Source organism: Rousettus aegyptiacus, unplaced genomic scaffold, assembly GCF_014176215.1.
Source record: "Rousettus aegyptiacus isolate mRouAeg1 unplaced genomic scaffold, mRouAeg1.p scaffold_m13_p_5, whole genome shotgun sequence".
In the NCBI taxonomy this organism is placed as follows: domain Eukaryota; kingdom Metazoa; phylum Chordata; class Mammalia; order Chiroptera; family Pteropodidae; genus Rousettus; species Rousettus aegyptiacus.
Genome location: NW_023416308.1, coordinates 8,516,988 through 8,539,398, shown reverse-complemented (window position 1 = coordinate 8,539,398; position 22,411 = coordinate 8,516,988). Strand labels below are relative to the sequence as shown.

Sequence of the window (22,411 nt, the reverse complement as noted above, 5' to 3'; positions counted from 1 at the left end):
TTTTAACATACCGGCGGAACACCGTAAGGAGTTCATGAGGTAAAGTGAGGCATAGATTAAAATAAATAACAAAAATATGCATTTTTTTCCCCCTTTGCTTTGGAACGAGAAGAGAGAAATCGCTTGACTTTATTAAAGGCAAAACAACCAAATGTTATAAATATTTACTGAGATTTATACATTTTTATTTGCATGAAGGTAATGACCATTTGCTAAATGCCGCTCTTCCGCAGTCTGCAGTTAGAATATTGCACTTCCATTCAGTCTGTATAGCTGAGCATCTGCTGCGTGCCAGGCACTGTATTAGGTGACAGTGGTGAACCAAACAGCCAGGCCCCTGCTTCCCTACAGCGGCATAGTCTCGTGCAAGCACATTTCCACATAAGAAAGAATGTATTTTAGTATTTGTCATGCAAGCTTTAGAAGAAATCCTGTTACTAGTATCATCTTTCATAGACCATCAAGCATCTCAGAACCAGAGTTTAGGAATAACATTTTACCTAGTGATTTATCACAGGCTGTCTGTTGCATCTAAAATAGTTGACATTTTACCTTTAGTTCACACAAAACTTTTGGGCAACCTCAACTGGACTCCTAAAAAAAAAAGATTAATTAAGACATAATTCATATATAAAATTCATCCTTTTAAAAATCGTATCGTTCAGTGGTTTTTAGTTTATTCACAGAGTTGTACAACTGTCACTGCTATCTAACTTCAGAACATTCTATCAGTCCAGAAAGAAACTTTATGCCTGTTAGAAACCACACCTCATTTTCCCTACCCCCAGCTCCTGGCAACCGCTAATCTACTTTCTGTCTCTATTGAGTTGCCTATTCTGGATATTTTATGTAAATGGAATCATATAATATGTAATCTGTTATGTCTAGCTTTCTTCATTTAGCATAATCTTTGAGGTTCATCCACATCATAGCATATATCAGTACTTTGTAGTTTTTTTTATAGCTAAATAATATTTTATTGTATGGATATACCATATTTTGTTTTTTTAATTCCTTAGTGGATGGAATTTGGATTTTTCCACTTTTTGGCTTTTATGAATAATACTGCTATGAACATTTGTGTAAAAAGTTTCTGTGTGGATATAGTTTTCAGTTCTATTAGTAAATAGCTAGAAGTATAATTTTGGGGTCTCTGGAGAGCGAATGAATTAGTGAGAATGTTAGCTCTGAAACTTTGAGCAAATGGTTGAATATCTCAAGGCCCTAAAATGAAGGAATTTGATTAAATTATTTACAAGGTTTCTTTTAGCTTTAAAATTCTATAATCCCATAATTATTATTTCTTTTGCTGTAGTCCAGATGTCAGCAACTATGACTGTGGGCTAAAGCCAGCCCACAGCCTATATTTGTATGACCAACTAAATAAGAATGATTATTACATTTTTAAAAAGAGATTATGTGACAGACTTGTAAAGCCTAAAATATTTATTATCTAGTCCTTTATAGATGTTTGCTAACCCCTACTATAGTTTATTAAATATTAAAATGTGTATAATAGCTGTAAGCAAACACAACGATTAAATTTTGTCACAGTTTATCTAAAATGTTTGTCTTAGGTAACAGTAATGTTTTGATTTCTTAAATGAGACACACACATACACTCACACACATAAATGAAAACTGAAAGATACCGAATCATAAGTGTACTGTGTGATGAATTTTCACTAAGTAAAAATACCATGTAATAAGCCTCCAGAAGCCTCTCCCTCTCAGGCCCTTCTAGTCACTCCAGCGGGAATCACTATTCTGACTTCTAACAACATAATTTTGCCTGTTTCTTGACTATTCTTTAAATCGAATTATACAATGTATTATCTTGTGTCTGGCTGCTTTTACTCATCATAGAAATCCATCCATTTTTGTTGCTTGTAGTGGTAGTTTTTCCGTTCTCTTTGCTGTTTAATATTCTGATTGTGTATATATCAAAATGTATTTATCATTCATCTTACTGTTGGTGAGTATTTAAGTTACTTTCTATTTGGAGATAATATGATTAATCCTGTCATAAACATTCTCATCACTTTCCTTTGGTAAACATATGCTATATGCATGTCAGTGGGTTATAGGGTTTGTGTTTGTTGAGCTTTAGCAACTATTGTCAAATACTTTTCCAAAAGGGTTGTATCTCCAGCAACATATGAAAGTTCTAGTTGCTCTGCATTCTCGCCAGTACTTGGTGTTTTCTGACTTTGTTATTTCAGACATTCTAGTGGCTGTGTAGTAGTGTCTCATTGTGGTTTTAATTTCTACTTTTCTACCGATGAATGAAGTAGTGCCAGTTTACTTTCTAAAATAGTAATTTCTTTTAATAATAGAATACTGGCTTGATTGGGTTTCCTAACTTATACCATTTAAACAATCTTTTATCTGTGTTATTATTACTATTTGTATGCGTATATATATTGTGCTGGGGGGCAATCTATTGTCATTACTCCCTGTTGGTTTCACTCAGTGCTGTTCTAGGTTTTATTATAAACATTAAATTGAGTGGCTTTGTGTTGATACTGATTTTGATTTTGATTTTGATTTCAGCGGCCCAGCCCAATCCAGCTTTACTCCCCTCCTTTCATATTGGCCCCAATCAAAGACAAGCAGACAGAGCTGGGAGAGACGTTTGGTGAAGCAAGCCAGAAATACAATGTGCTCTTTGTGGGCTATTGTCTGTCTCACGACCAGCGCTGGCTTTTGGCTTCCTGCACTGACCTCCATGGGGAGTTATTAGAAACTTGTATTGTAAATATTGCTTTACCAAACAGGTGAGGATCCTTGGTGTATATGGTGCATGTAAATTGATGCTTGTCTTTCCTTAGATATAAATCTTTCTAATTTTCCCATCTAAATGCAGAGGGTACCGTGTGGCTGGGTGTTTGGAATTTTCTTGGTCTTATCTAAGTGATAACTTTGATTCATTTGGGGACTTCTTCCCCATTTCTTTCTTGTTTAGATCGCGGAGGAGTAAAGTATCTGCACGTAAAATTGGACTGCAGAAGTTATGGGAATGGTGCATAGGTATTGTCCAAATGACATCTCTACCCTGGAGAGTTGTAATCGGGCGACTTGGGCGTCTTGGCCACGGGGAGCTTAAAGGTGAGAAATTCCTGAAGCTGTGTGTACCAGACGCAGGGGACAAGGGCTGAGCTAATGTCATTAACTGAGCTGAGGGTGAAGGTCGTAAAGTTGGTAGTAAGAATAAAACAGATTATATTTCCTCATTCTTTTAAATATACAGGAAACCAGTGGTTTTTAAACTTCATTAGCTGTAAAACCATTTACTCAAAGACAATCTTAAATATAAAACAGACAAAGAGTGTTTTATTAATATAAAAGTGATACTCAGTAAATTAGAATTTCTAATGTGTATTTATATGTTGAATCAGAAAGAAGAACAAGTCAGTTTTAACATGAAAATTTTATACCAGAGGTTATGGATAATAGTAGAAATCATTGAAGTATAGTCTTCAGTTTCTTTCATTCATTTGTTTGTTTATTTTTGGTGGTTGATGGTAATGAGTTTTGTATTTATTTTGTGTTGGTGGCACAGTATAAGGTAATCCTGATTTATGAGGACAAGTAGTTATTAATTGGAACAGTCTTTATTCACATCGCTTTATTCACTGTCTTATTCTTCAGTCCGGAAGCTTAAGAGAGCAGATTTTTTTTAAGTTGAACCCCGAACGTATCTGCCAACTGCTTTATTCCTTATCGTAAATAGAACAGACAGTTACAAAGCACTAAAGGTGACTAACATAACACAGCTGACCACTGCAGCTGCCTTGTCTGACATTAAGCCCAGCTAATTTGGCGTCTTAGTGTAGCACTGGTACAGTTTTATATATATAGACCTTTTTTAAAAGCCTGGATTATCTTTTTAAAGCCTCATTAATTAATGGCATGTTTATAAAAAGTTTAATATATGCATGTAGATGGGAAAAGGTTTTTTCTAAGATCTGCACAAAAGCAAAACGTATGTCAAAATTAGCTTGATGGTTTTGTGCATTCAAGTATATTAGAGCAGAGTCAGCAAACTTTCTTTGTAAAGGGCTGGATAGTAAATATTTCAACTTTGCATGGTAGTTGGTTACTGTTATAACTGCTTAACTCTGCCATTGTAACTTCAAAGCAGCCATAGACAATACCTAAGTGAATGAATGGGTGTGGCTGTGTTTTAATAAAACTTTATTTACAAAAACAGGTGTCAGGTAGGATTTGGCCATGGACCATAGTTTGCTGGCCCTTGTGTTAGGTTGCACATATTATTTCTTTACGTGAAATTTATATCAGATATTTGTGGAACCCCTGAAATAAAATCTTTGATACAGATATAACTTGCATTATAGTAAGTATCTGAGTTAATTATTAAGGTTTAACAGTAGTTTATACAAATATTACATAATAGATATTAAATGTTCTCAGGAACATATTGCACACTATTTTTTTGAAATAAATTATATTGTAGACCAATAGAAAATGTTACCCTTTTCATTTTACAAGATATACCATACTTATAATGAATCTTGTATCAGTAGCCTCGAGGTCTAATACATTAGGGGATTTGTCATTTCATTTCTGTCAGAAATCCTATCTTCTCTCTTAGCATGCCTTTTAGTCAATCTTATTTCTTAAAGGTTTTGAGTCACTCTTAACCCTTGGGAAAAGTTAGAACATAATAGAAAAGAAGAGAGGATAAAAATGTAGCCTTGTATATAGTCACTTGGTATTTTGGAAAATTATTAAGGCCATCACCTTTTTCTGTGTGATTTTTTAGAAGGGGCACACTCTTCTTATTTCTTAGAAGAAAAGAGTGTAAGTGTGACTGAGGACTCTGTCAAAGAATTAAGAGAAAATGCACTCTCAAGGAATGAAAACATGAAAAAGAGCCAAGGGCACAGGAAATCAGTTTACCAATCTGCACTTCCTTGCTTTGGGGATCTGAGGTCAGCGTAGATTGCATTTTTATGGAACAGTATTAGATGTGAGCCACAGATTTCAGAGTCAGCTTTGTGAATTTCTGTTTGTTACTAGAGTGACCATGATAAAAATACTCATAATACCTTATCCTTCTTATTTGGTTTTAAATCCAGAACTCACATCTGTTTGATTTTTCTGAGGTTTTTACAAATACATTCTTCATGTTTCTGGCCACCTTTATTTCAGCCACTTCAATTTGAAGTTTATTAGAAATATGAAATAAGAAAATTTTTTTCCTCTCACCTACCCTTATAAGGGGAGAACAGCTTGTTTGAAAAACGTATGTACAGATAGAGAAGCCTGCAGTGGAGTAGCGCCTCAGTCACGGGACGTGGCATGGCAGCCCTGTGCTGCTGCAGGAGTGTGACATGCTTCATGTGTGTCAGGGGGGTCAGGAGAGAGGACTGAGAACTTTTCAGTTCCCAGAGGAACATACCCCTCATCGGCTCTCTGAGTCCTTATAGTGCCTTTGTTTGGAGGCATGAGCATTAGGAAGACAATCTGTGCCAGCTTTCTCATCTGCATATCAGCGGGGCATCGCCTGGAGCATTTTCCTCACATCCATTGTTCGTTAGCACCTTTGGGTATTCTAAGGAAGGCCCCCTTGCTCTCCGCTGCTCCCCTCTCACGGACACAGGCAGCCCACAGCGGTGAAGGGTGAACGGAGCGAGGTTTGCTCTCCTCTAAAGAAAAGTGCTGACAGGGGCTGTGAAGGATGTGAAAGAGGAGACAGGAGAACGTCACCGTGTGGTGTGGCACCGTCATCAAAGCCATCTGAGGTGCCTGAATCTCCCCTGGTCTGTGCTGGACTCTCACAGGTCATTTCAGACATGACTTCGGCCCACAGAACAGTAGGCCTTTGTTTCTTTGTTAATGAAGTGTAATACAGGTCAAGTAACATTTTCTTTGTAGAAGGGAAGGGAGCCTGTGTAAAGCCACATTCCTTTAGAGCCCAGTCCTGGAAATTCACTTACCAGACAAAACTGGTAAAATGCTCAAACCTCATAGCAATATGAATTTCTGAAGACTATGTTTGACTGTGATATTTGATTTCAGATTGGAGTATCCTCCTTGGAGAATGTTCACTACAGACAATCAGCAAACGGCTCAAGGACGTGTGCCGGATGTGTGGAATCTCTGCCGCAGACTCTCCTTCTATCCTTAGTGCCTGCCTGGTTGCCATGGAGCCCCAGGGGTCCTTTGTAGTGATGCCAGGTAAATCTTCTTGTCAGTTCCATTAATGAGGTATCACATCAGTTCAGTCTATTCAAACTTAAGTCCATAGACAAGTGTAGAATATATCTTTTTGTTTTATTATCTTTATAAGAAAAGATTGTTCTTAGGGCTCAGAAATGGAAACATTTGGTCTCTTCCAGGGGGAGTAGTTCATGATTTTATTATCCTTATTGGCTGTAGCTTGGGGGAGAACCTACATTCTGGATGTGATTGAGAGCTCCTACAGTCATGGCTAATTTACTGTTGCCTGACCCTAACTCGATCACCCTCCCGAGATGACTGCCGTGGACACTAGCATGATACCTATTTAGACATCCTTTTTAAGACTGGCGTTTGGCAAAAACCACAAGCGGTCGCAGGACAGAATATTCGGAGTCTTCCTTAAATGGTCGAGGATGAATGCTGAGGCAGACAGGGGTGAAGCGCGTAGCACAGTGCCTGGCCTATAGTAAATTCTTAGTGCCAGTATGCTGAAAGCTAAAACATTGTGGCCACTGAATTTTTTAAAAAATCAGCAGCTAAGATATTTTACAATTTTATAACTAAGCAGTTTTATACTTTTTAAACCTATTTTTACCATCCAGGTATTTCCAACCCTGTCCACTCACTCCCTATAAAAGTAAATAGTGCTATGGTTGCGAAGGGGTTACTCATCCTCAGCGCAGTGAGTGACAGGTGTCCTGTACTGGCCTGCTCATTGGACCTTAGGTTAATTGTTGCCTGCACCACTTGGGCAAAGTGCACAACTTCTTTGTGCTGCTCTGTCCTTACCATGGAAGAGGGATGATAGTTCCTGCCTCGAGGTGGCTGTGATGATTGAGCGAGGTGACACGAATAAAGAATGTAGCACAGAGTCTGGGGCGTAGGAAGCATTCAGTAAATGTTAGTGGTAACGATTAGTAGTTGAATGGTACCATTTACACAGAATTGTATCTTTTAGGAGAATAGCACTTTATGAAATTGTGAGCAAACACACGAGGAAGGAAAGTGGAAGATTTATTTTTTGGAATACGTCTTGTTTAAGTAATTAAAATATCTTTGGTAGACTCAACTCAATTTTATCTTAACCTTTTCAGTGTAAAATGAGGCTCGGGTTATCATAGCAATATGTTCTGAGTCAGTTTCTTGAAGATATTTAAACAATTGGGCTCAACTTTAAATGTGTATTCATCATGGCAGTTGTGTCAAACTCATCGCTGCAGCTCAGGTCCTCTTAAAAGCATCATTTCTGGAGTTGTTCACTGCTGCACAAGAGGATTGATACAATTTTTTTTTTAAAGATGCTGTCACGATGGGCTCTGTTTTTGGCCGTAGTACTGCATTAAACATGCAGTCATCTCAGCTTAACACTCCTCAAGATGCTTCTTGTACACACATCTTGGTGTTCCCAACATCGTCAACCATCCAAGTGGCTCCAGCCAACTATCCCAATGAAGATGGGTTTAGCCCCAACAATGGTGAGTGGGAGATCACGTGTGCATAAAGCTCAGCTGCTTCAGCAAGACACAGAGCTAGAGTATGGAGTCAGGGGCTGCTGCGGGCTCTTCTGTGTCGTAATAAACAACATGTGACATGCGAAGAGGGGCTTGAAGGTCAGAGAATCTTTTTGGTTTTGAAGATTTAATTCATCCGCACCGTTACCTCCCTTGGGTAATTGACTGTCTCCTGTTTTCCATTAAAGGCAAAAAAATAATATTTACTTACTAGTGTCCTATACATGACTGTCACTCTTTCAATAATTTGATTTTAAATGTACGAAGACTACTTGGCAGTGTAAAGATAGCACCTTCCTTTTGTTGATCATCAGAGCTCTAATTTATTCTAAAACAACTTTTTATTTGATTATTCTTAAAAGATTTTTTCGGTTTGAATATATTAAGGCATTTGCCAAGAAATGGTTATTTATAAACTGTAAACACTCAGTATCATGCAGCCATTTGCATTGTTTTTTTAAAGAATTTTTAACAACTACCAGCAGTTTCTCCAATTAAATGGGAAGGGTAAAGAGATAACTACACTATATGTATGTAGATATCCAACATATATAACATGATCACGATGGAATAACAAATTAGAGAAAAAGAATCATAGCACAAATGTTTATGGTTGAATTTTGGGTGATAGTTTTCCCCTTTTGTACTTTTTTGTGCGTGTACCTTTTATAATATGAGAGAGGATTTCTTAATGAAAACACGGTACTTTGATCTGCTTATGAAATAGGCCTCCAGTTTCAGAGCAAGTTCATACCTATTAACATGCATTAATTCAGCCTCCAGTATTTTAGATGCTAATTGGCAACATAGATGGAGTCTGATGTTTTCTTGGATGGTGTCAGTTTTAACTTTGTTTAATAATTAAATTGCTTCTTTAGCTGTTTTGGCATCATTTTATGTTTCTTTGGAGGCCATACAGACTGTGGACTTTTATGTTCTTTATTTCTACACTCTGTTAATAATTCACATTAGGAGATCATTGGAAAGAGTACGGAATGAAAGAAAAATGTGTAGCACCTTGCACTCAGTCGGCACACGTTAAACCTGACTAGTTACCAGCACCTGCCTATAATAGTCATAGGCCAACAAAACAGTGTATCAGTTAATTGGGAATATGGATTATATTTTTAACTTCTGTGCTTTTCTCCCCTCCTCTCTAGATGACATGTTTGTTGACCTTCCATTCCCAGATGATATGGACAATGATATTGGCATATTAATTACTGGGAACCTCCATTCCTCTCCCAACTCCTCCCCAGTCCCCTCCCCAGGCTCTCCTTCTGGAATCGGTGTGGGCTCTCACTTCCAGCATAGTCGGGTAAGGACAGTTTGCAGTCGGTTGTTCAAAACAATCTCAGCCTTCAGGAAAATAGTCCTCTAGAAGCGTGATCATCTTTTTACTACCTGCACCTTTCTTCTCATGCGCTTGCTCTGTGTCCTGGTTTAAGAGCAAGAAGTGTGAGAATGTGACTCCACAGTTGTTCCATTTTGAATAAAGGCAGGCATTTGAAAGAAATGTGTTATTATTCCTGATGAATATGTTTTATTAGCAGAATAGTCAGTCCTATTACAGCTGCAAGGGTTTTGTGCAATTATTGTTTTCTTAGCAAAAATTAGTTTTGGTTGCTTGCTGCTCCCAGTTATTTTTTATTTTTTGCCAAAATAGTGGCTTTTCAGAGGCTAGTTTGATGCCCTATTTATTTAATGCACAAAGTAACCGTGCTATAATTGAAGAATACATTGTTGACGGTTAATTATTCTAAAAGGAGCATGATGTCCTGTTTCATTTCATGGTTCCTTTATTTTCGTCGCCCTGATCTTCTCGGTGGCCAGCCTGCAGGATTGGTAAGAGCCCACAGGAGGCTGACTTTGGAGAAGGCTTCAGGTCGATGACAGTATTAAGGGCAAAACCAGAGCTTACAACTAGTTTCATTTTTCAATGTCCCAGGGATATTGGGGGTGGATTAACAGATTGAAGAGTTGAAGGTTCTGCTGTAACTTGTGTTAACTTTGTTTAAAAGCTAGATGACTCATGCCTTCTCACTGTATTGTACTTTTTATTTAAAATGTTACACACACAAAAAAATAGCTATGTCTAATACATTAAACTGGGCAAGTATAAACAACCTGTTCGCATTCATTTAGACACTTTGAAGACTTAGATTTCTGTCAGATGGCACTTTTATTGCCAACCCTGAGTTCACTGAAGGGCAATCAAAAGAAAGAAGATTTAAAACTTTAGTCACCGAGCAGATGAAACCAGGCGGGCAGCTCAGTGGACTGCCTTCATGATACTGCCTGTCCCCATCTCCCACTTCTGGAGGGGGTGGGGCTTTTAAATGTCTTTAGTTCCCCCACAATCATTGGCCAGTTAAGGATATTTTATTACTTCATTGGAGATTGTGTGATAGGAACCAGGAACACAGGTTTTACATTGAGAAGTTTTAATTTTGGATTAATGTGAATTCTAGAGGCAAATTGCATAGTGGCTAAGAATGCACGACATGGAGTTTGATACATGCAGCTCAGAGTTGCAGCCATGTGGCTGACTGGCTCTGTAGCCTTGGACAGGCTTACTCTTTCTCGGCCTTAATTACCTTACCTGTGAAATGGAAATCATAGCACCTACGGCCTCCCAGTACTGGTTGTAATTCAGTTTATCCATTAACAAGGAGTCGGTAGTTGAAGTGTAATGTTAGTTTTATAAGAAACAGAGGAGTGCTGTATTTTCTCCCTTTGTTGGAGCCTCAAGCCCTAAAGTCGTTAATTGAATGTCACAGTTTAAGTCAGGTGGCCTTTTTCAGTCCTGTGCACCTGTGTAGCCTGGTGACCCCTGAGGTTTTCAGCATTTCCTCTTTCTAAACCATTAAACATTCCTTGATATCCGATTAAGGCATTACAACAGGGGAAAGAATTTGTTCAAGGTTACAGTAAATTTTTATTTTTTAACCAACTCAGAATTAATACAATTTGGTGTAGTAGTTGAGGATTATTTTTTTTCTTGAAACAGAAGGCTTTTGAAAGTAAACAGATTACTCATTGCTTGCATGAAAGCTATATTTCCAACTCGTAAAGCTTACCTAGAAGAATCAAAGATGAGGGAAATATCGGTTTCAGAAATGCACAGTAAGTCCCTTACAGGAGACTCTTGTTAAGGGGATCTCTATAAAGTCTAACAAGGCCTCTTCACGAGCAGCTATCACACTCCAGGCAGGTTGCGGGTGTCGACTCCCTGCAGGTACAGGTGAGGGGTTAGGTTTCCTGATCAGCGCTGCCGACAGCAGACGGTCAGGTGCACTTGTGTATTTTTGGTTGGTTTCTGGTGCAAGAGCACACGGCGGTGGTACCTTCAGCTGTCAGAAAGTCCACTCTTCATTTTCAGTTTGATACCTAATAATGCCACAGAACAGATTTTACATTGTGCGGGAAAGAAACCAAAGAAAATAAATACATACTTCATTGACAGATGTCATTAGTTTTGCTGATACCTTCTGCCTGAGCTGTAGTTTCCATCAAATATCTGTGAGCAGCAGAGGCAGGCCCCCCCACCGTTGACCTTTCTCGGTTATCTGGCATTTTTGTGTGAGATGCTGCCAGGAGGGGATTACTCACTGCAGTGTGCAGGGTGAATTGATAGAAAGTTGATGAAGGTGATCAAAGGTACAGACTTTCAGTTATCAAATAAATAAGTCATAGGGTGTAATGTACAGCACCGTGACTGTAGTTAATACTGCATTACATATTTGGAAGTTGTTAAGAGTAGATCTTACAAGTTCTCATCACAAGAAGAAAAATTTTGTAAATATGTATGTGTGTGGTGAACATTAACTAGACTTAACAGTGGTGATCATCTTGCAGTATGTACAGATATTAAATCATTATGTCATACACCTAAAACTAACATTGTATGTCTGTAGCTTAGGTTGTTTTAAGTCGATTTTTTTTCTAAGTTTTATTTGGTGATAAGTGCTAATCATGCCTTTGGACTTTGTTTTCCAGAGCCAGGGCGAACGTCTTCTTTCTCGAGAAGCACCCGAGGAGCTGAAACAGCAGCCCCTGGCCCTTGGGTATTTTGTCTCAACCGCCAAAGCCGAGAATCTCCCCCAGTGGTTTTGGTCATCATGTCCCCAGGCTCAGAACCAGTGCCCCCTTTTCCTAAAGGTTGGTTTCAGATCATATTTGAAACTCGGAAGGATGAATGACTTGTGCTTAAGTTTAGTTTTGGTTAGAATTCCTTCTTAGTCTGCCATAGTCTTACTCTGTTCCCTGTTTCTCTCACATCTGCTTCCACTCTGAGGATATTTTCGTTACAGTTTGTAGGTGGAGAATAGAATTTCAGAGAAGAACGCAAAACCATGTCACAAAGAGGCGAATCACTTGAACCCGAGGAGGAGACTCTGTAGGGCCCGGAGGGCACATCTCGAGTGGGCACGTGGGTCCATGTCATGCTCCTCCTCCGAGGCTGCGTGGCTCGCTGTCACTGACGTCCTGCCGTGTGGCGGGAACAGCTGGCTGTCCTCTTCCTCCCCGCCCACAGGCTGCCAGCGCTCCTCACTGGAGCGTGGCAACAGTCAGCTAAGAAATTCCGCATCGACACTTGCTCCTTCCTGTACATTTCTTGGAACCTTTTAAATTTTTAATCCAAATTAAGGGTTAAATTCAAAAGATCTCTACTTCGAGTTTGGGCAATAGAAACTAGCAAGAAATCCATTTCTCACCCACTGTTTGGCAGAAAGCCAAAGGTTGACAGCATAACTGTCGGCGGGGCTGTGGGGAGAAACCAGATATTACAGCCCCTCACGTTTCCCTTTTGACGCAGCAAACCCACGTCTAGAAATCTATTCAAACGAAACTTGGCAAAAGCAAAACATGACATATGTAAAAGATTAGAAGACGCTGAAATGTCCAGCAGTAGGGGACTGGTTGAATATATTATATCCTTTCAGTAGAGCATTCGTCATCTGTACCAAAAATGGAATACTTTTCTATAATTGTGTGGAGTATGCATTACCATTCAGTAATCTATAAGACACAGACACATACACACATTCATCTGGAAGGTTAAAACCAAAAACAATTGAAACAATTTTTTTTCCTAATGACTTTAACATATTGTGAAATCAAAGAAGTTACTCATATAATCTTCGTTCTGAATTAGATTTATTAGTATAAACCTAGATTATTTTTTCCTTTCTAAAAATACATACGTATTTTTTAGCCCTGTTTACTGAAAAGACTTAGGAGCAGCGACAGCTTAGTAGCAATAAACACCTCTATTACCACGATTGTGGTTCCTAAATACCATTTATCATTCAAAAGAACCAGATTCTTTGAAGAAATAACTGATTCCAGGTCTGAAGTAAGAATTATTCAAGATGAACCTGGGATGTATTGTCATGCCTAAAAGCAGGGAAGTCAAAAGATTATTCAAGTCCTATCAGAGGACCCAGTAGCCAACTTGGAGGGGTCCCCAGGGGTGGCACCATTTGGTCATGAAAAAGAATGGTGGTAGCAATAGATCAGAATAAATCTATAGGTTCATAATTGTGCTGAAAAACAAAACAACAGTCATCTTTCAAAGCTGCTAGAGCAGCAACTCACTAACCTAAAAATTAAAAAATTAGAAGAGTCAAGCATTTATATTGGCTCTCCCTTATGTATTACATTTCTTAGTTATTTAATAAGTTGTGCTAAAGCCATTGGGTTAAAAATTGATGGGGAACTTTGTAGTGCTTGGAACATGCTGGTACCTACTAAATCCAGTTTTGGTTGGAATTCCAAAGTGATTGGTTATGTTATTAGGTGGGACAACAGATTAAGTTTATTTTGCTGTGATGGGATAAGTAGGGAATAGCACCAGTTTAATGTATTCTTTCCTCCACCCCCTAATAATCCGAACGTAGTGAATCTCTAGAACTATCTATCAATTTATGGGAAATCGTGATAGAAGAACACTACCATAAGGACAGCGAGCCACATCCAGACTGTGGGGCCTTCTACAGATTAAGCCATCAAGAGGCATATCATTTAATCATTCACAGTGCTAGCCTTTTTTTCAGCTCTAGGATGTGGAGTTATGTGGGATCACATTGGGGTTACTGAGCAGTTTACAATTCATAGACTCGTAGAAGCCTTGACTTCTAAGGACTTTAAGAGCATCTGCTCCTGGCAGACAGGGGCCTGCCTCTGTTCTGCCCCGTGGTCGACAGGACCAGGACGGTAACTGTCTTTGTTCTTTTGCCAGGCTTCGCTGCATCACCACATTTCTGTAGCACAGACGGACGAACTTCTCCCTGCCAGGAATTCGCAGCGGGTTCCACATCCTCTTGACTCCAAAACCACATCTGATGTTTTAAGGTAGGCAACGCAGGCAGGGTAGCAGCACAGTTTGAAATGATATTCCTTGGCTCTCGTTTTTCCAAGGTGTTTTCATGGAAGTGTGGTGTCATGGAAGAGACGCTTCTTTTTATGCAGTGGAGCACTGTCCGATTAGCCGGTCAGAGCCACAGTCCCTCGATACATGCACGGGACAGGCAGTGCAGCTGACCCTACTAAATTAAATGTGTGCAGTTACAGTCATCTTTGCTTCCCGTTTGGAGGAGGCATTTTATGGTAATGAAAATAGATCAGAATTAGGGGATCAGTGGTTAGAAGACAGTCTGGAACTTAAAGCACTTGGCTTTGAAAACCTTTTTTAACCTCTCCGATACAGATTTTATAAATAAAATGATCTAAAACATAAACTCCGTAGTAGGGAAATACCTCCCAGAAGTAGGTACTAATTCTCTCGCATTTTAGCGGGCCATAAACATTTTTCATGTACCTTCAGAAAATATACAAGCTTTTTCTAATGTTTTCTAACTCTTTAAATGATTTGGGAATTATAGTTAAGTAAGAACCTGATCAACATGATTTTGGCTTCCAGGGCCTCTAGAACAACACTGTTAAATGGAAATCTAATTTGAGCCACGTATCTAATTAAAAATTTTCTAGTAACCACATTATTTAGTAAAAAGACATCAGTGAAGTTAATTTTAATAGTAAATTTATCAGTTCTATCAAAAATATATCAGAATAACATCAAATGTATCAAAAACATCATTTCAACAGTAATCAGTGTAAAAAGATTCATGAGCTCTTTTAATGCTTTTTAAACACTAAGCCTTGAAATCCAGGGCCTGTTTTATATCTGGATTCACGCGTGGCCAGTGGCTGCTGTATTGGGCAGTGCTGGTCTAGAAGGAAGGGGGGATGTGAGAGAAAACTACAGAGAGAGCGGGGGACAAGTTCAGGCATGATGTAAGGCCTTCTTCCTGCTGGCATCCGGGACGCTAGGATTTGTGGACCAGTCAGCTCACCCGCCGAGCCTCATGGCCTGACCTGTGTGTTCTCTCCGGCAGGTTTGTTTTGGAGCAGTACAATGCTCTGTCCTGGCTCACGTGCAATCCGGCCACCCAGGACCGTACCTCCTGCCTTCCCGTCCACTTTGTGGTGCTCACTCAGTTGTACAATGCCATCATGAACATACTTTAATTGGAAAAGCACTTGTTCTCTCTCTGGCTCAGTTCCTTCTCCCTGCAACCTCAGTCCGAGGAGCCTGCTACACTCTGCAGATGCCCCACGTCCTCTTCTCAAGACCACTGTCCACAGTCCTGCACTGTGATTCCTTCTCAGCAGGCACACGTCATTTCTGCAGTGTTCATTACCAGAGTGACTCATTGACACTTCTCTCATGGACCTGGAAACTGCCACAAGCAGTGACTTTCAGCCAGTGTTAACGGTGTGCGCAGCCCCAAACCACTGGTTCACAGGAAGTTTTTATTGTCGGTTTTTAAGAGGGAAACAGAAGAGACAGTATCCTTTTGCACAAGAGTCTGTGTTTTCAGTCTCTGTTTAAAAATAAGGGTAGTTGAGCCCTTCGGATGAAATCCTCTAGTTGTTGGTGTATGGCCTGTGGGTTACCTGAACTCCGTAATCTGGGACTTTCTGAAAACAACCAGCTCAAGTACATGGTTTCACAGTGGGGTTCCTCTCGCCCTAGGGCTCCCATCTCGGTCGGCTGCGTGCTTTGGTTAACTTCGTACCTGTGTGTAGATACGAAAGGTCTGGAGACAGCTTCATTTCGTTTATTTATTTTCAGTTGTTTTGTCATATGATTTTTGTGACTTTCTTTTAATTTTTTTTCAATTCGTGAGGACCAGGTACAGTAGCTGAAACCCAACTCAGATCCACCATAGGATTCTTTGACTACATACCTCTGTCCTAGAAGCCGGAAAAGGAGTGAAAACAAATTGGGGAGATCGTGCCGAAAAAAGTAGCATATTCAAAGCCACCCAGCAGTAGGTTTTGCTAAGAACAAACTGGGTAAACATTCTGCCGTGTTCCTTATTAAAAGTGGCCCGCGTCTCATGAAGGATAACATTTTTATACAGAAGGCAGTCAAGCTCAACCCAGAGCCATGGAGGCGAGTACCTTCATTAGTTTTATACAGCTGCAATGGAAATATATTTTCTAGTGAATTCTTATTGAAAGCCAGGTCTCTCCTCATTAGATCAAAAGGGACTCATGTACATATTACAATCAAAAGTGTTTGCTCATAAAATCAGTTATAAATATGGTGAATTTTTTCTGGACCATAGGAATATTATTTCAAAGAAATATTACAACTTAACCATTAAATTAGTACTTGAAGTTGAGCCTTCGTGTTGGGACTTTTTCTAAAAAATGCCTTTTTAAAGCATTAATGGCTAATTGAAGTATTTTATGACTCCTCATTCCAGGCCCGAGAGGGTTGTCTTTAAGACTGCGTTTCTCACCCCTCCCTTGCTGTGCGTTTCTGAGGGCGCGGTGGGCTGGGCTCGCCTCCTGCGAGCAGCTCAGATCAGGCTGCGGAGCTCTGGTCATCTGTGGAGAGAATCATGCAAATTTTAAAAGTTCTTCCAAGAGACTACCATATCCTGGTTATTAACAAAAGGAGAAATGTAATAACTGATATGATTTTGTAAAAGTATTTTTCTTGAAATAATCTAACGTTTAAAACATTATATTAAGAAAAGTGGTGTGGTGGGAATGTGAAAGCAGAGAAATAACTTGTAAATGGATAATTTTGTTCTCTGTACCACCAACTGGGGGGGGGGGTCGACTTTCGCAATGTATAGGTTAAAAAAAATCTGATATATCAAACCATTTGTATCTAATGTGTACAGTGTAAAATTGACTTAAAAAATATTGCAGTGCTATTTTTTCTTAATCAGAAAGGAAAAATTCTCAAGGCCTTTTGAAGAGCATAAGATGATGAAGATTGTAAACTTGTATAAAATTATCTTGGTGAGAAGACAAATTGTAAAGTAGATATTTGTAATCTTTTACCACTTTGGGGTTGCTTTTTTTTCCCAGAATTCATCAGAACTTTGAATTTTTTTTTTAAAATGGGCTGTTTTTAATGCAGGGGCTTTTCTTCCCTAGAAACCCAATTCTAAGCAAAAAAAGAAAAAAAACACAAAAAACAAAAAACCCCTACAAAAAATTTTTAAAAAAGGCAGCAAAGGGTAGTTTTCATCTGGTGTCTTTTATTTAAGTTTTTTAAGTTAAGAAAAGCTGGTGACATATTTATACGTTTTTGTGCAAAAATAAATGAATGGCAATAGATTTTAAAAAATCTTATGTACTTCTGTGTGGAAAAGTCTGTATAATATTTCCCTTAAATATGCATTATTTTACTTGTGAGTTTTTTACTGAATTAATCTGAAATGTACAAGCCCTGGATTTACTACAGAGTGAGAAGTTATTTTATTTTTTTTTTATTTTTAATTTTGGAAATTCTGCAGAAATCAGAACTCTTACCATGGTTTGAACTAAAAAAGGGGAAACGGGGCGGGAGAGGGGGCGGGATCGTCCAGCATGCTTGTATGTATATTTCAGAACCTTTTTTAAATGTAAAAGCTGTAAATTTCTGGGAAGTTCTGAATTTCTTTTGTTTTCCTTTTTTCCTTCAAGCATTTTGCAGTGAGCTTCTTTTATATATAGCAGACAATTTGAAAGAATACAAAAATATGTGAAGTTCATTTAAAAAAAACTACAGTATAGCGCTGGTACAGTACACTAAAAGACTTTGATAAAAAAGAAACAATACTAAAAGGCCTCCATTTTAAATGTCATTCATATATACCTTGTGAATGAGAGCTATATACTTTTACACACTTTTTTAGAGGAATAAATTATTGAATTACTGAAACTTCGAGTGGCTTTTTTCCCCTCCCATCCTGCGTCTAATTAAAACGATCTATGCCTGTTCGCGAGGGATCCGCGCTGTGGGTCCAGCCGCCCTTGACCAGGAAGGAGCCAGGCTCTCCCTCCCAGAGTCGAACAGACGCAGACGTCTACCGCCCTCGGTGCCCCGTGCACCCGCCAGCCATTCCGCAAAGGGCCTTCTCACAGCGCCCAGGTACGCGTGTATTCCAATTACAAGTCTGCAGTTCTTCCTTTCTCTTCACAGTCCCAGCCAGTTCCTTAGAAATAGCAGATGGACCTCCCTTTGCCAGTCTCCCCGATTCTCAGACCAGTGACAGCCGTCCGCCATCGGATACGCCACACGCAGGCAAGGCGTGCGTTGACCGCGGGGCGCCCACGGCCTTCTCTTCCCCTCGCCTCGTCCCCTCGGAAAACCACGTGGCGCGGCTGAGGCGGCGGCCCCCGGGCTCGGCAGAGCTTGCCGTCGAGGTGGGAAGAAGTCAAACACCCTTGCCTTTTTTTTTTTTTTTTTTAATGTTTTAATTTTGTTTTTTCATGGTGGCATTAGTTAATGAAATCCAGTAACTTTCAGCTGTACACCTTAACAGTAAGGCATATATGTGTATATTTACACCGAGTCTTCACCTCCCATAGCTAGATATCTTTCTGTCACCGCATATTTCAGCGTTATGGTTTCTGTTTTTTGTTTTTAATTAAGTTTATTGGGGTAACATTGGTTAATACGATTATATAATTTTCAGGTGTAATTTAACATCTGTATATTCTATTATGTGTTTACCACCCAAAGTAGTTTCCTTCAGCTGCCATATACTTGATCCCCTTTACCCACTTCACCCTCTCCCTGTGCCCCTATATTTGACCCCCTTTACCCCGTCTACCTGCCCCCTGCTCCCCCACCCCCTACCCTCTGGCAGCCACTAGTCTATAGTCCATGTCCCTGAGTCTCTGTTTGTTTATCCTGTTCATTTATTACATTTAGGTTTATATCCCACATATAAGTGACACCATGTGATTTTCGACTTTTTCTGTCTGGCTTATTTCACTTAGCACGATTATCTCAAGGTCCGGTCCATCCATGTTGTCGCAAATGGCACTACTTCATCTCTTCTTGTGGTTGAATGATAGTCCGTTGTATATATATGTACCACAGCTTCTTTAGCCAACCGTCTATCGTAGGGCACTTCCGCTGCTTCCACGGCCTGGCAAAAGCCCTTGCATTATTTAATCTTCCTCTACCCGTTCAGGAGGATGCATTGTTCCCAGCCTGAGACCCTCTGAATCTAGAGGGGCAGCTGTCGAGACGGCTCAGCCTCAGTGGTTTCATCTGCAAACGTGGGGCGAGGGCGTTTCCCTGACAAATGCTTCGCAAACTAAAAAGCTGTGTGTCCTTGTTATAGTTGAACCGTTGAAGAAGGCTGAGAGAAGTGAGGCCACATTTTCATTTCAAAGAAAGCGTTGGCCATGTCACCCAGGCATCACTGCCTTCCGGACACACGTAGTCCTCAGCGCTGTCTGTAACGCCGCTTGGCAGACACAGCATTACAGAACAACACCTTTCCTAGGTCCTATGTCATTAGGTCGGTCCCAGGATTTCTGCGTCCCCTCCAAAATCAGAATTAGGTATATTTTTACATGCGTTCATTAACTTGAGTTCTTTGCTCAGAAATTGGGTGATAGTTACCCAGCAATTAGCTAATGTTGGTTTCATTTGTACAAGGAACATTGTTTTCATGAACTTTACCAGCTGTACTGGCTTGGCGACAGTAGCTAAATCTCTTTGAGGTAGGAAAAATTCATTGTCGAAGGCGTGTAAACGTTTTGCAAATTAGATGTAGATAAATCTGTCCTGGCACAAGGAGCCATCAGCCTCTAGCCGTTCGCATTGCTCAGATCCTCCTTAACGCCGGGTCCCCTCCTCCGGCGATGCCACGGCATAATTTTATGCCCCGGCATAATTTTATGCCCCCGCTATTCAGGAAGGTGTGGGCCAGGAATTTGTTCCCAGCCGATGTCAAAGAGCCAAGAAAAGCCTTTATAGAAAGTGCAGTTTGTCAACGGAAGTTTTTAAAAGCGGACTTCTCATAAGACTTCATGCCCGAGTGTGAGCCACATGCCGGAAACAGTCTCTGGTGCTTGTCATTTACGCAACCCAAGTCATCATAGAAAGATTTTCACTTTTGAATTCACCACTTGCCAAAATCCTATCAAGATGCAAGTTGAGCGTATTACCACCATTACCTCGATGTTAAATGATTCTTAAATGATTCGCTTGTTTATATCCCCTTGACAGAAAGGTCACTTTAACAGTAATTATTTCATGTCATTAATACCTAATGAGACACCATTAGAAAGTTCTGTCGTGCCGGGTAATTATATGGCTGTAACGATCGCCCTGGGCACCTTACTCTGCCTGGAACCAGATATACCAGTCTTTCCCCATGTCACTGGAAATTCTCAGGTCAAGTTTAAAAAAAGATTGTTTGACACTTACTGCTTCTGACTAGAACTCCAAAGTAATGAAGCAGGTAAGAAATAGAAGTTGATGAGGAAGAAAGTTTAATCCCCAGGAAAGAGCTTGGATAAGACTAGAGGATTGATTTTTTTTCCTCTGTAAAGGTTATTTCCTCAATGAGCATTCGTTACCGGGTGATGGGAAGTCACAGACAGACACTAGGGTCCATCTCATTTATTTTTTAAAAACAAACGGGGAGGTGAGAAAAGCACATGTTTTGTTTTTATCTAAAACCAGCATTGGTCTGGGCTGTTACTTTAATGCCCTGTCCGTTGATAGGCATCAAAGCGAGTCCGCTTCAGAGCGCGCTTGAAAATGGCCCGATTCTCAGAGCAGGCGGATGGAGTGTCGTGAGCAACACCTCAGCGTTTCCCCCGGCCTTCGCTGCCTGCTCTCTGCCTTCATTGCCTTGCGAGCAGATGCGGCCTGTTTCAGTCCACCTGCTAAATAAAATCAGCTATATTCAAGAAAATCGCCCCCACAGGAGCTAGGATTAGAGGGCCGACAGAAGGAAATGTTTGCTGGAGGGAGAAGGGGAATCGATTTAAATAATTTAGCATGTAAGATAGTAATCGTTTTATTTAATTTGAGCTTGAATGATTTTTAGTCTTTCTACGTTAGCTCCTTTTACTTAAATCTTATTTCATTCACTTAGAGGTCTCGATGTCGCTCTTACTTACATGCATTATTTTATTTCCATAAATAATTTCCTGTCAGATTCCTTTTCATTTTAAGTATGTAATTTTTAGTTGTAGGGGAGATAATGTTTACATAGTTATATATACACACCCCAATATTTTTTTCCCTGTTATTGCTTATATCATAGCAAAGCTTAGGAAGTTACCATCTTTATCAGGACTGGGGATGGAAGTCATGTTGGCTTTGCAGGAGAAACTGATGACCTTCCAGTGAGTTTTCTGTGACACAGGAGGGTTTACCTTACTTGGCAACAACTTATATATTAGGCTGACTATATATCGGCTGAGAGCAGGCAGTCAGGAAGCATTTGTTGAGCACAAAACTGTTAAAAGAATAGAATGCACCTCAAAAGTCTGAAATAATGCACCAACAGATTCGTCACATCCTGATGCCCTTTGGGGGAGCAGAAAGTATAAATTTTGATTTAGTAGAAAATAAAGGAATTTTTTTTGTTGTTGATTTAGGTTTTGTATTCTGTCAGTTTAGATCGTTTAGATTTTTACAGGAAAAAAAAATTGAGTTTTTCCAACATATCACTCTGCAATTGCAGAGTATCCTCTGAATTCTGAACCCTTTGTTTTGGTAATGTATGCTTCTTCTCATTTCTAAAGATATTTGTGCATTTTTTTTTCTTTCTCGATTGATTTTTCTAGCAGTTTGCTGTTTTTTAGTTTTGTTTGATTATTTTTTTTTTTCCCAAAGAAACAGCTCATAGATTGAACAATTCTGCCGTTTTTATCCTGGCTTTTATCTTGCTGTTCCTTTTTTCAGTTTCCTGGAGGGTTTTGTTTCATTTTCTTTGAATCTTAATTGCCTTCTTAGTTAATTTATTTTCACTTTTGATGATACAGACATTTATAGCCTGGGGGTTTCTGGATGTGTGTGGCCCTCCTCAAATTATACGCAAAATTTCTTCATGTGTATTGAAGAGGAAGAAGGGCCTATTGTATTAAATTCTCAGAGTGTCTGACCCTAAAAGGGATAAAAATTACTGATCTGGGACTATGTTGAAGTTGATCACATCCAGCAGGTTTTGTCGTTTAATGTTTTCATTTTTGTTTTTAGATTCTTAGTCCTTTTTTAAAAAAAAAAAATAAATAAATAAAGGAAAGCTCTCTTTGGATTTACAGTCTCTCCTGCTCTGATTTTCTCTTACTACAACCTAGTCTAGTAACGATTGGTTTTTGCGAACATCCTCCGAAACCTTCAAGACAAGGTATATTTTATTTCT

The 22,411-nt window shown here is 39.5% G+C and overlaps 1 protein-coding gene across 2 annotated transcripts in view; it reads left to right on the top strand.

The window, feature by feature from the left end:
* The window catches only part of MED13L (mediator complex subunit 13L), a 262,391-nt gene extending 244,439 nt beyond the window's left edge, over nt 1-17,952 (top strand). The window contains exons 24-31 of one of the 2 annotated variants that reach the window (XM_016145817.2): nt 2,554-2,777; nt 2,966-3,108; nt 6,046-6,204; nt 7,506-7,682; nt 8,879-9,036; nt 11,718-11,879; nt 13,963-14,075; nt 15,119-17,952. In XM_016145817.2, coding sequence (XP_016001303.2) covers nt 2,554-2,777; nt 2,966-3,108; nt 6,046-6,204; nt 7,506-7,682; nt 8,879-9,036; nt 11,718-11,879; nt 13,963-14,075; nt 15,119-15,251 — 1,269 coding nt within the window. In that variant the 3' untranslated portion in view covers nt 15,252-17,952. The remainder of the gene's footprint in view (nt 1-2,553; nt 2,778-2,965; nt 3,109-6,045; nt 6,205-7,505; nt 7,683-8,878; nt 9,037-11,717; nt 11,880-13,962; nt 14,076-15,118) is intronic. The other variant, XM_016145818.2, reaches the window with a different exon arrangement.
* The last annotated feature ends 4,459 nt before the right edge of the window (nt 17,953-22,411 follow it).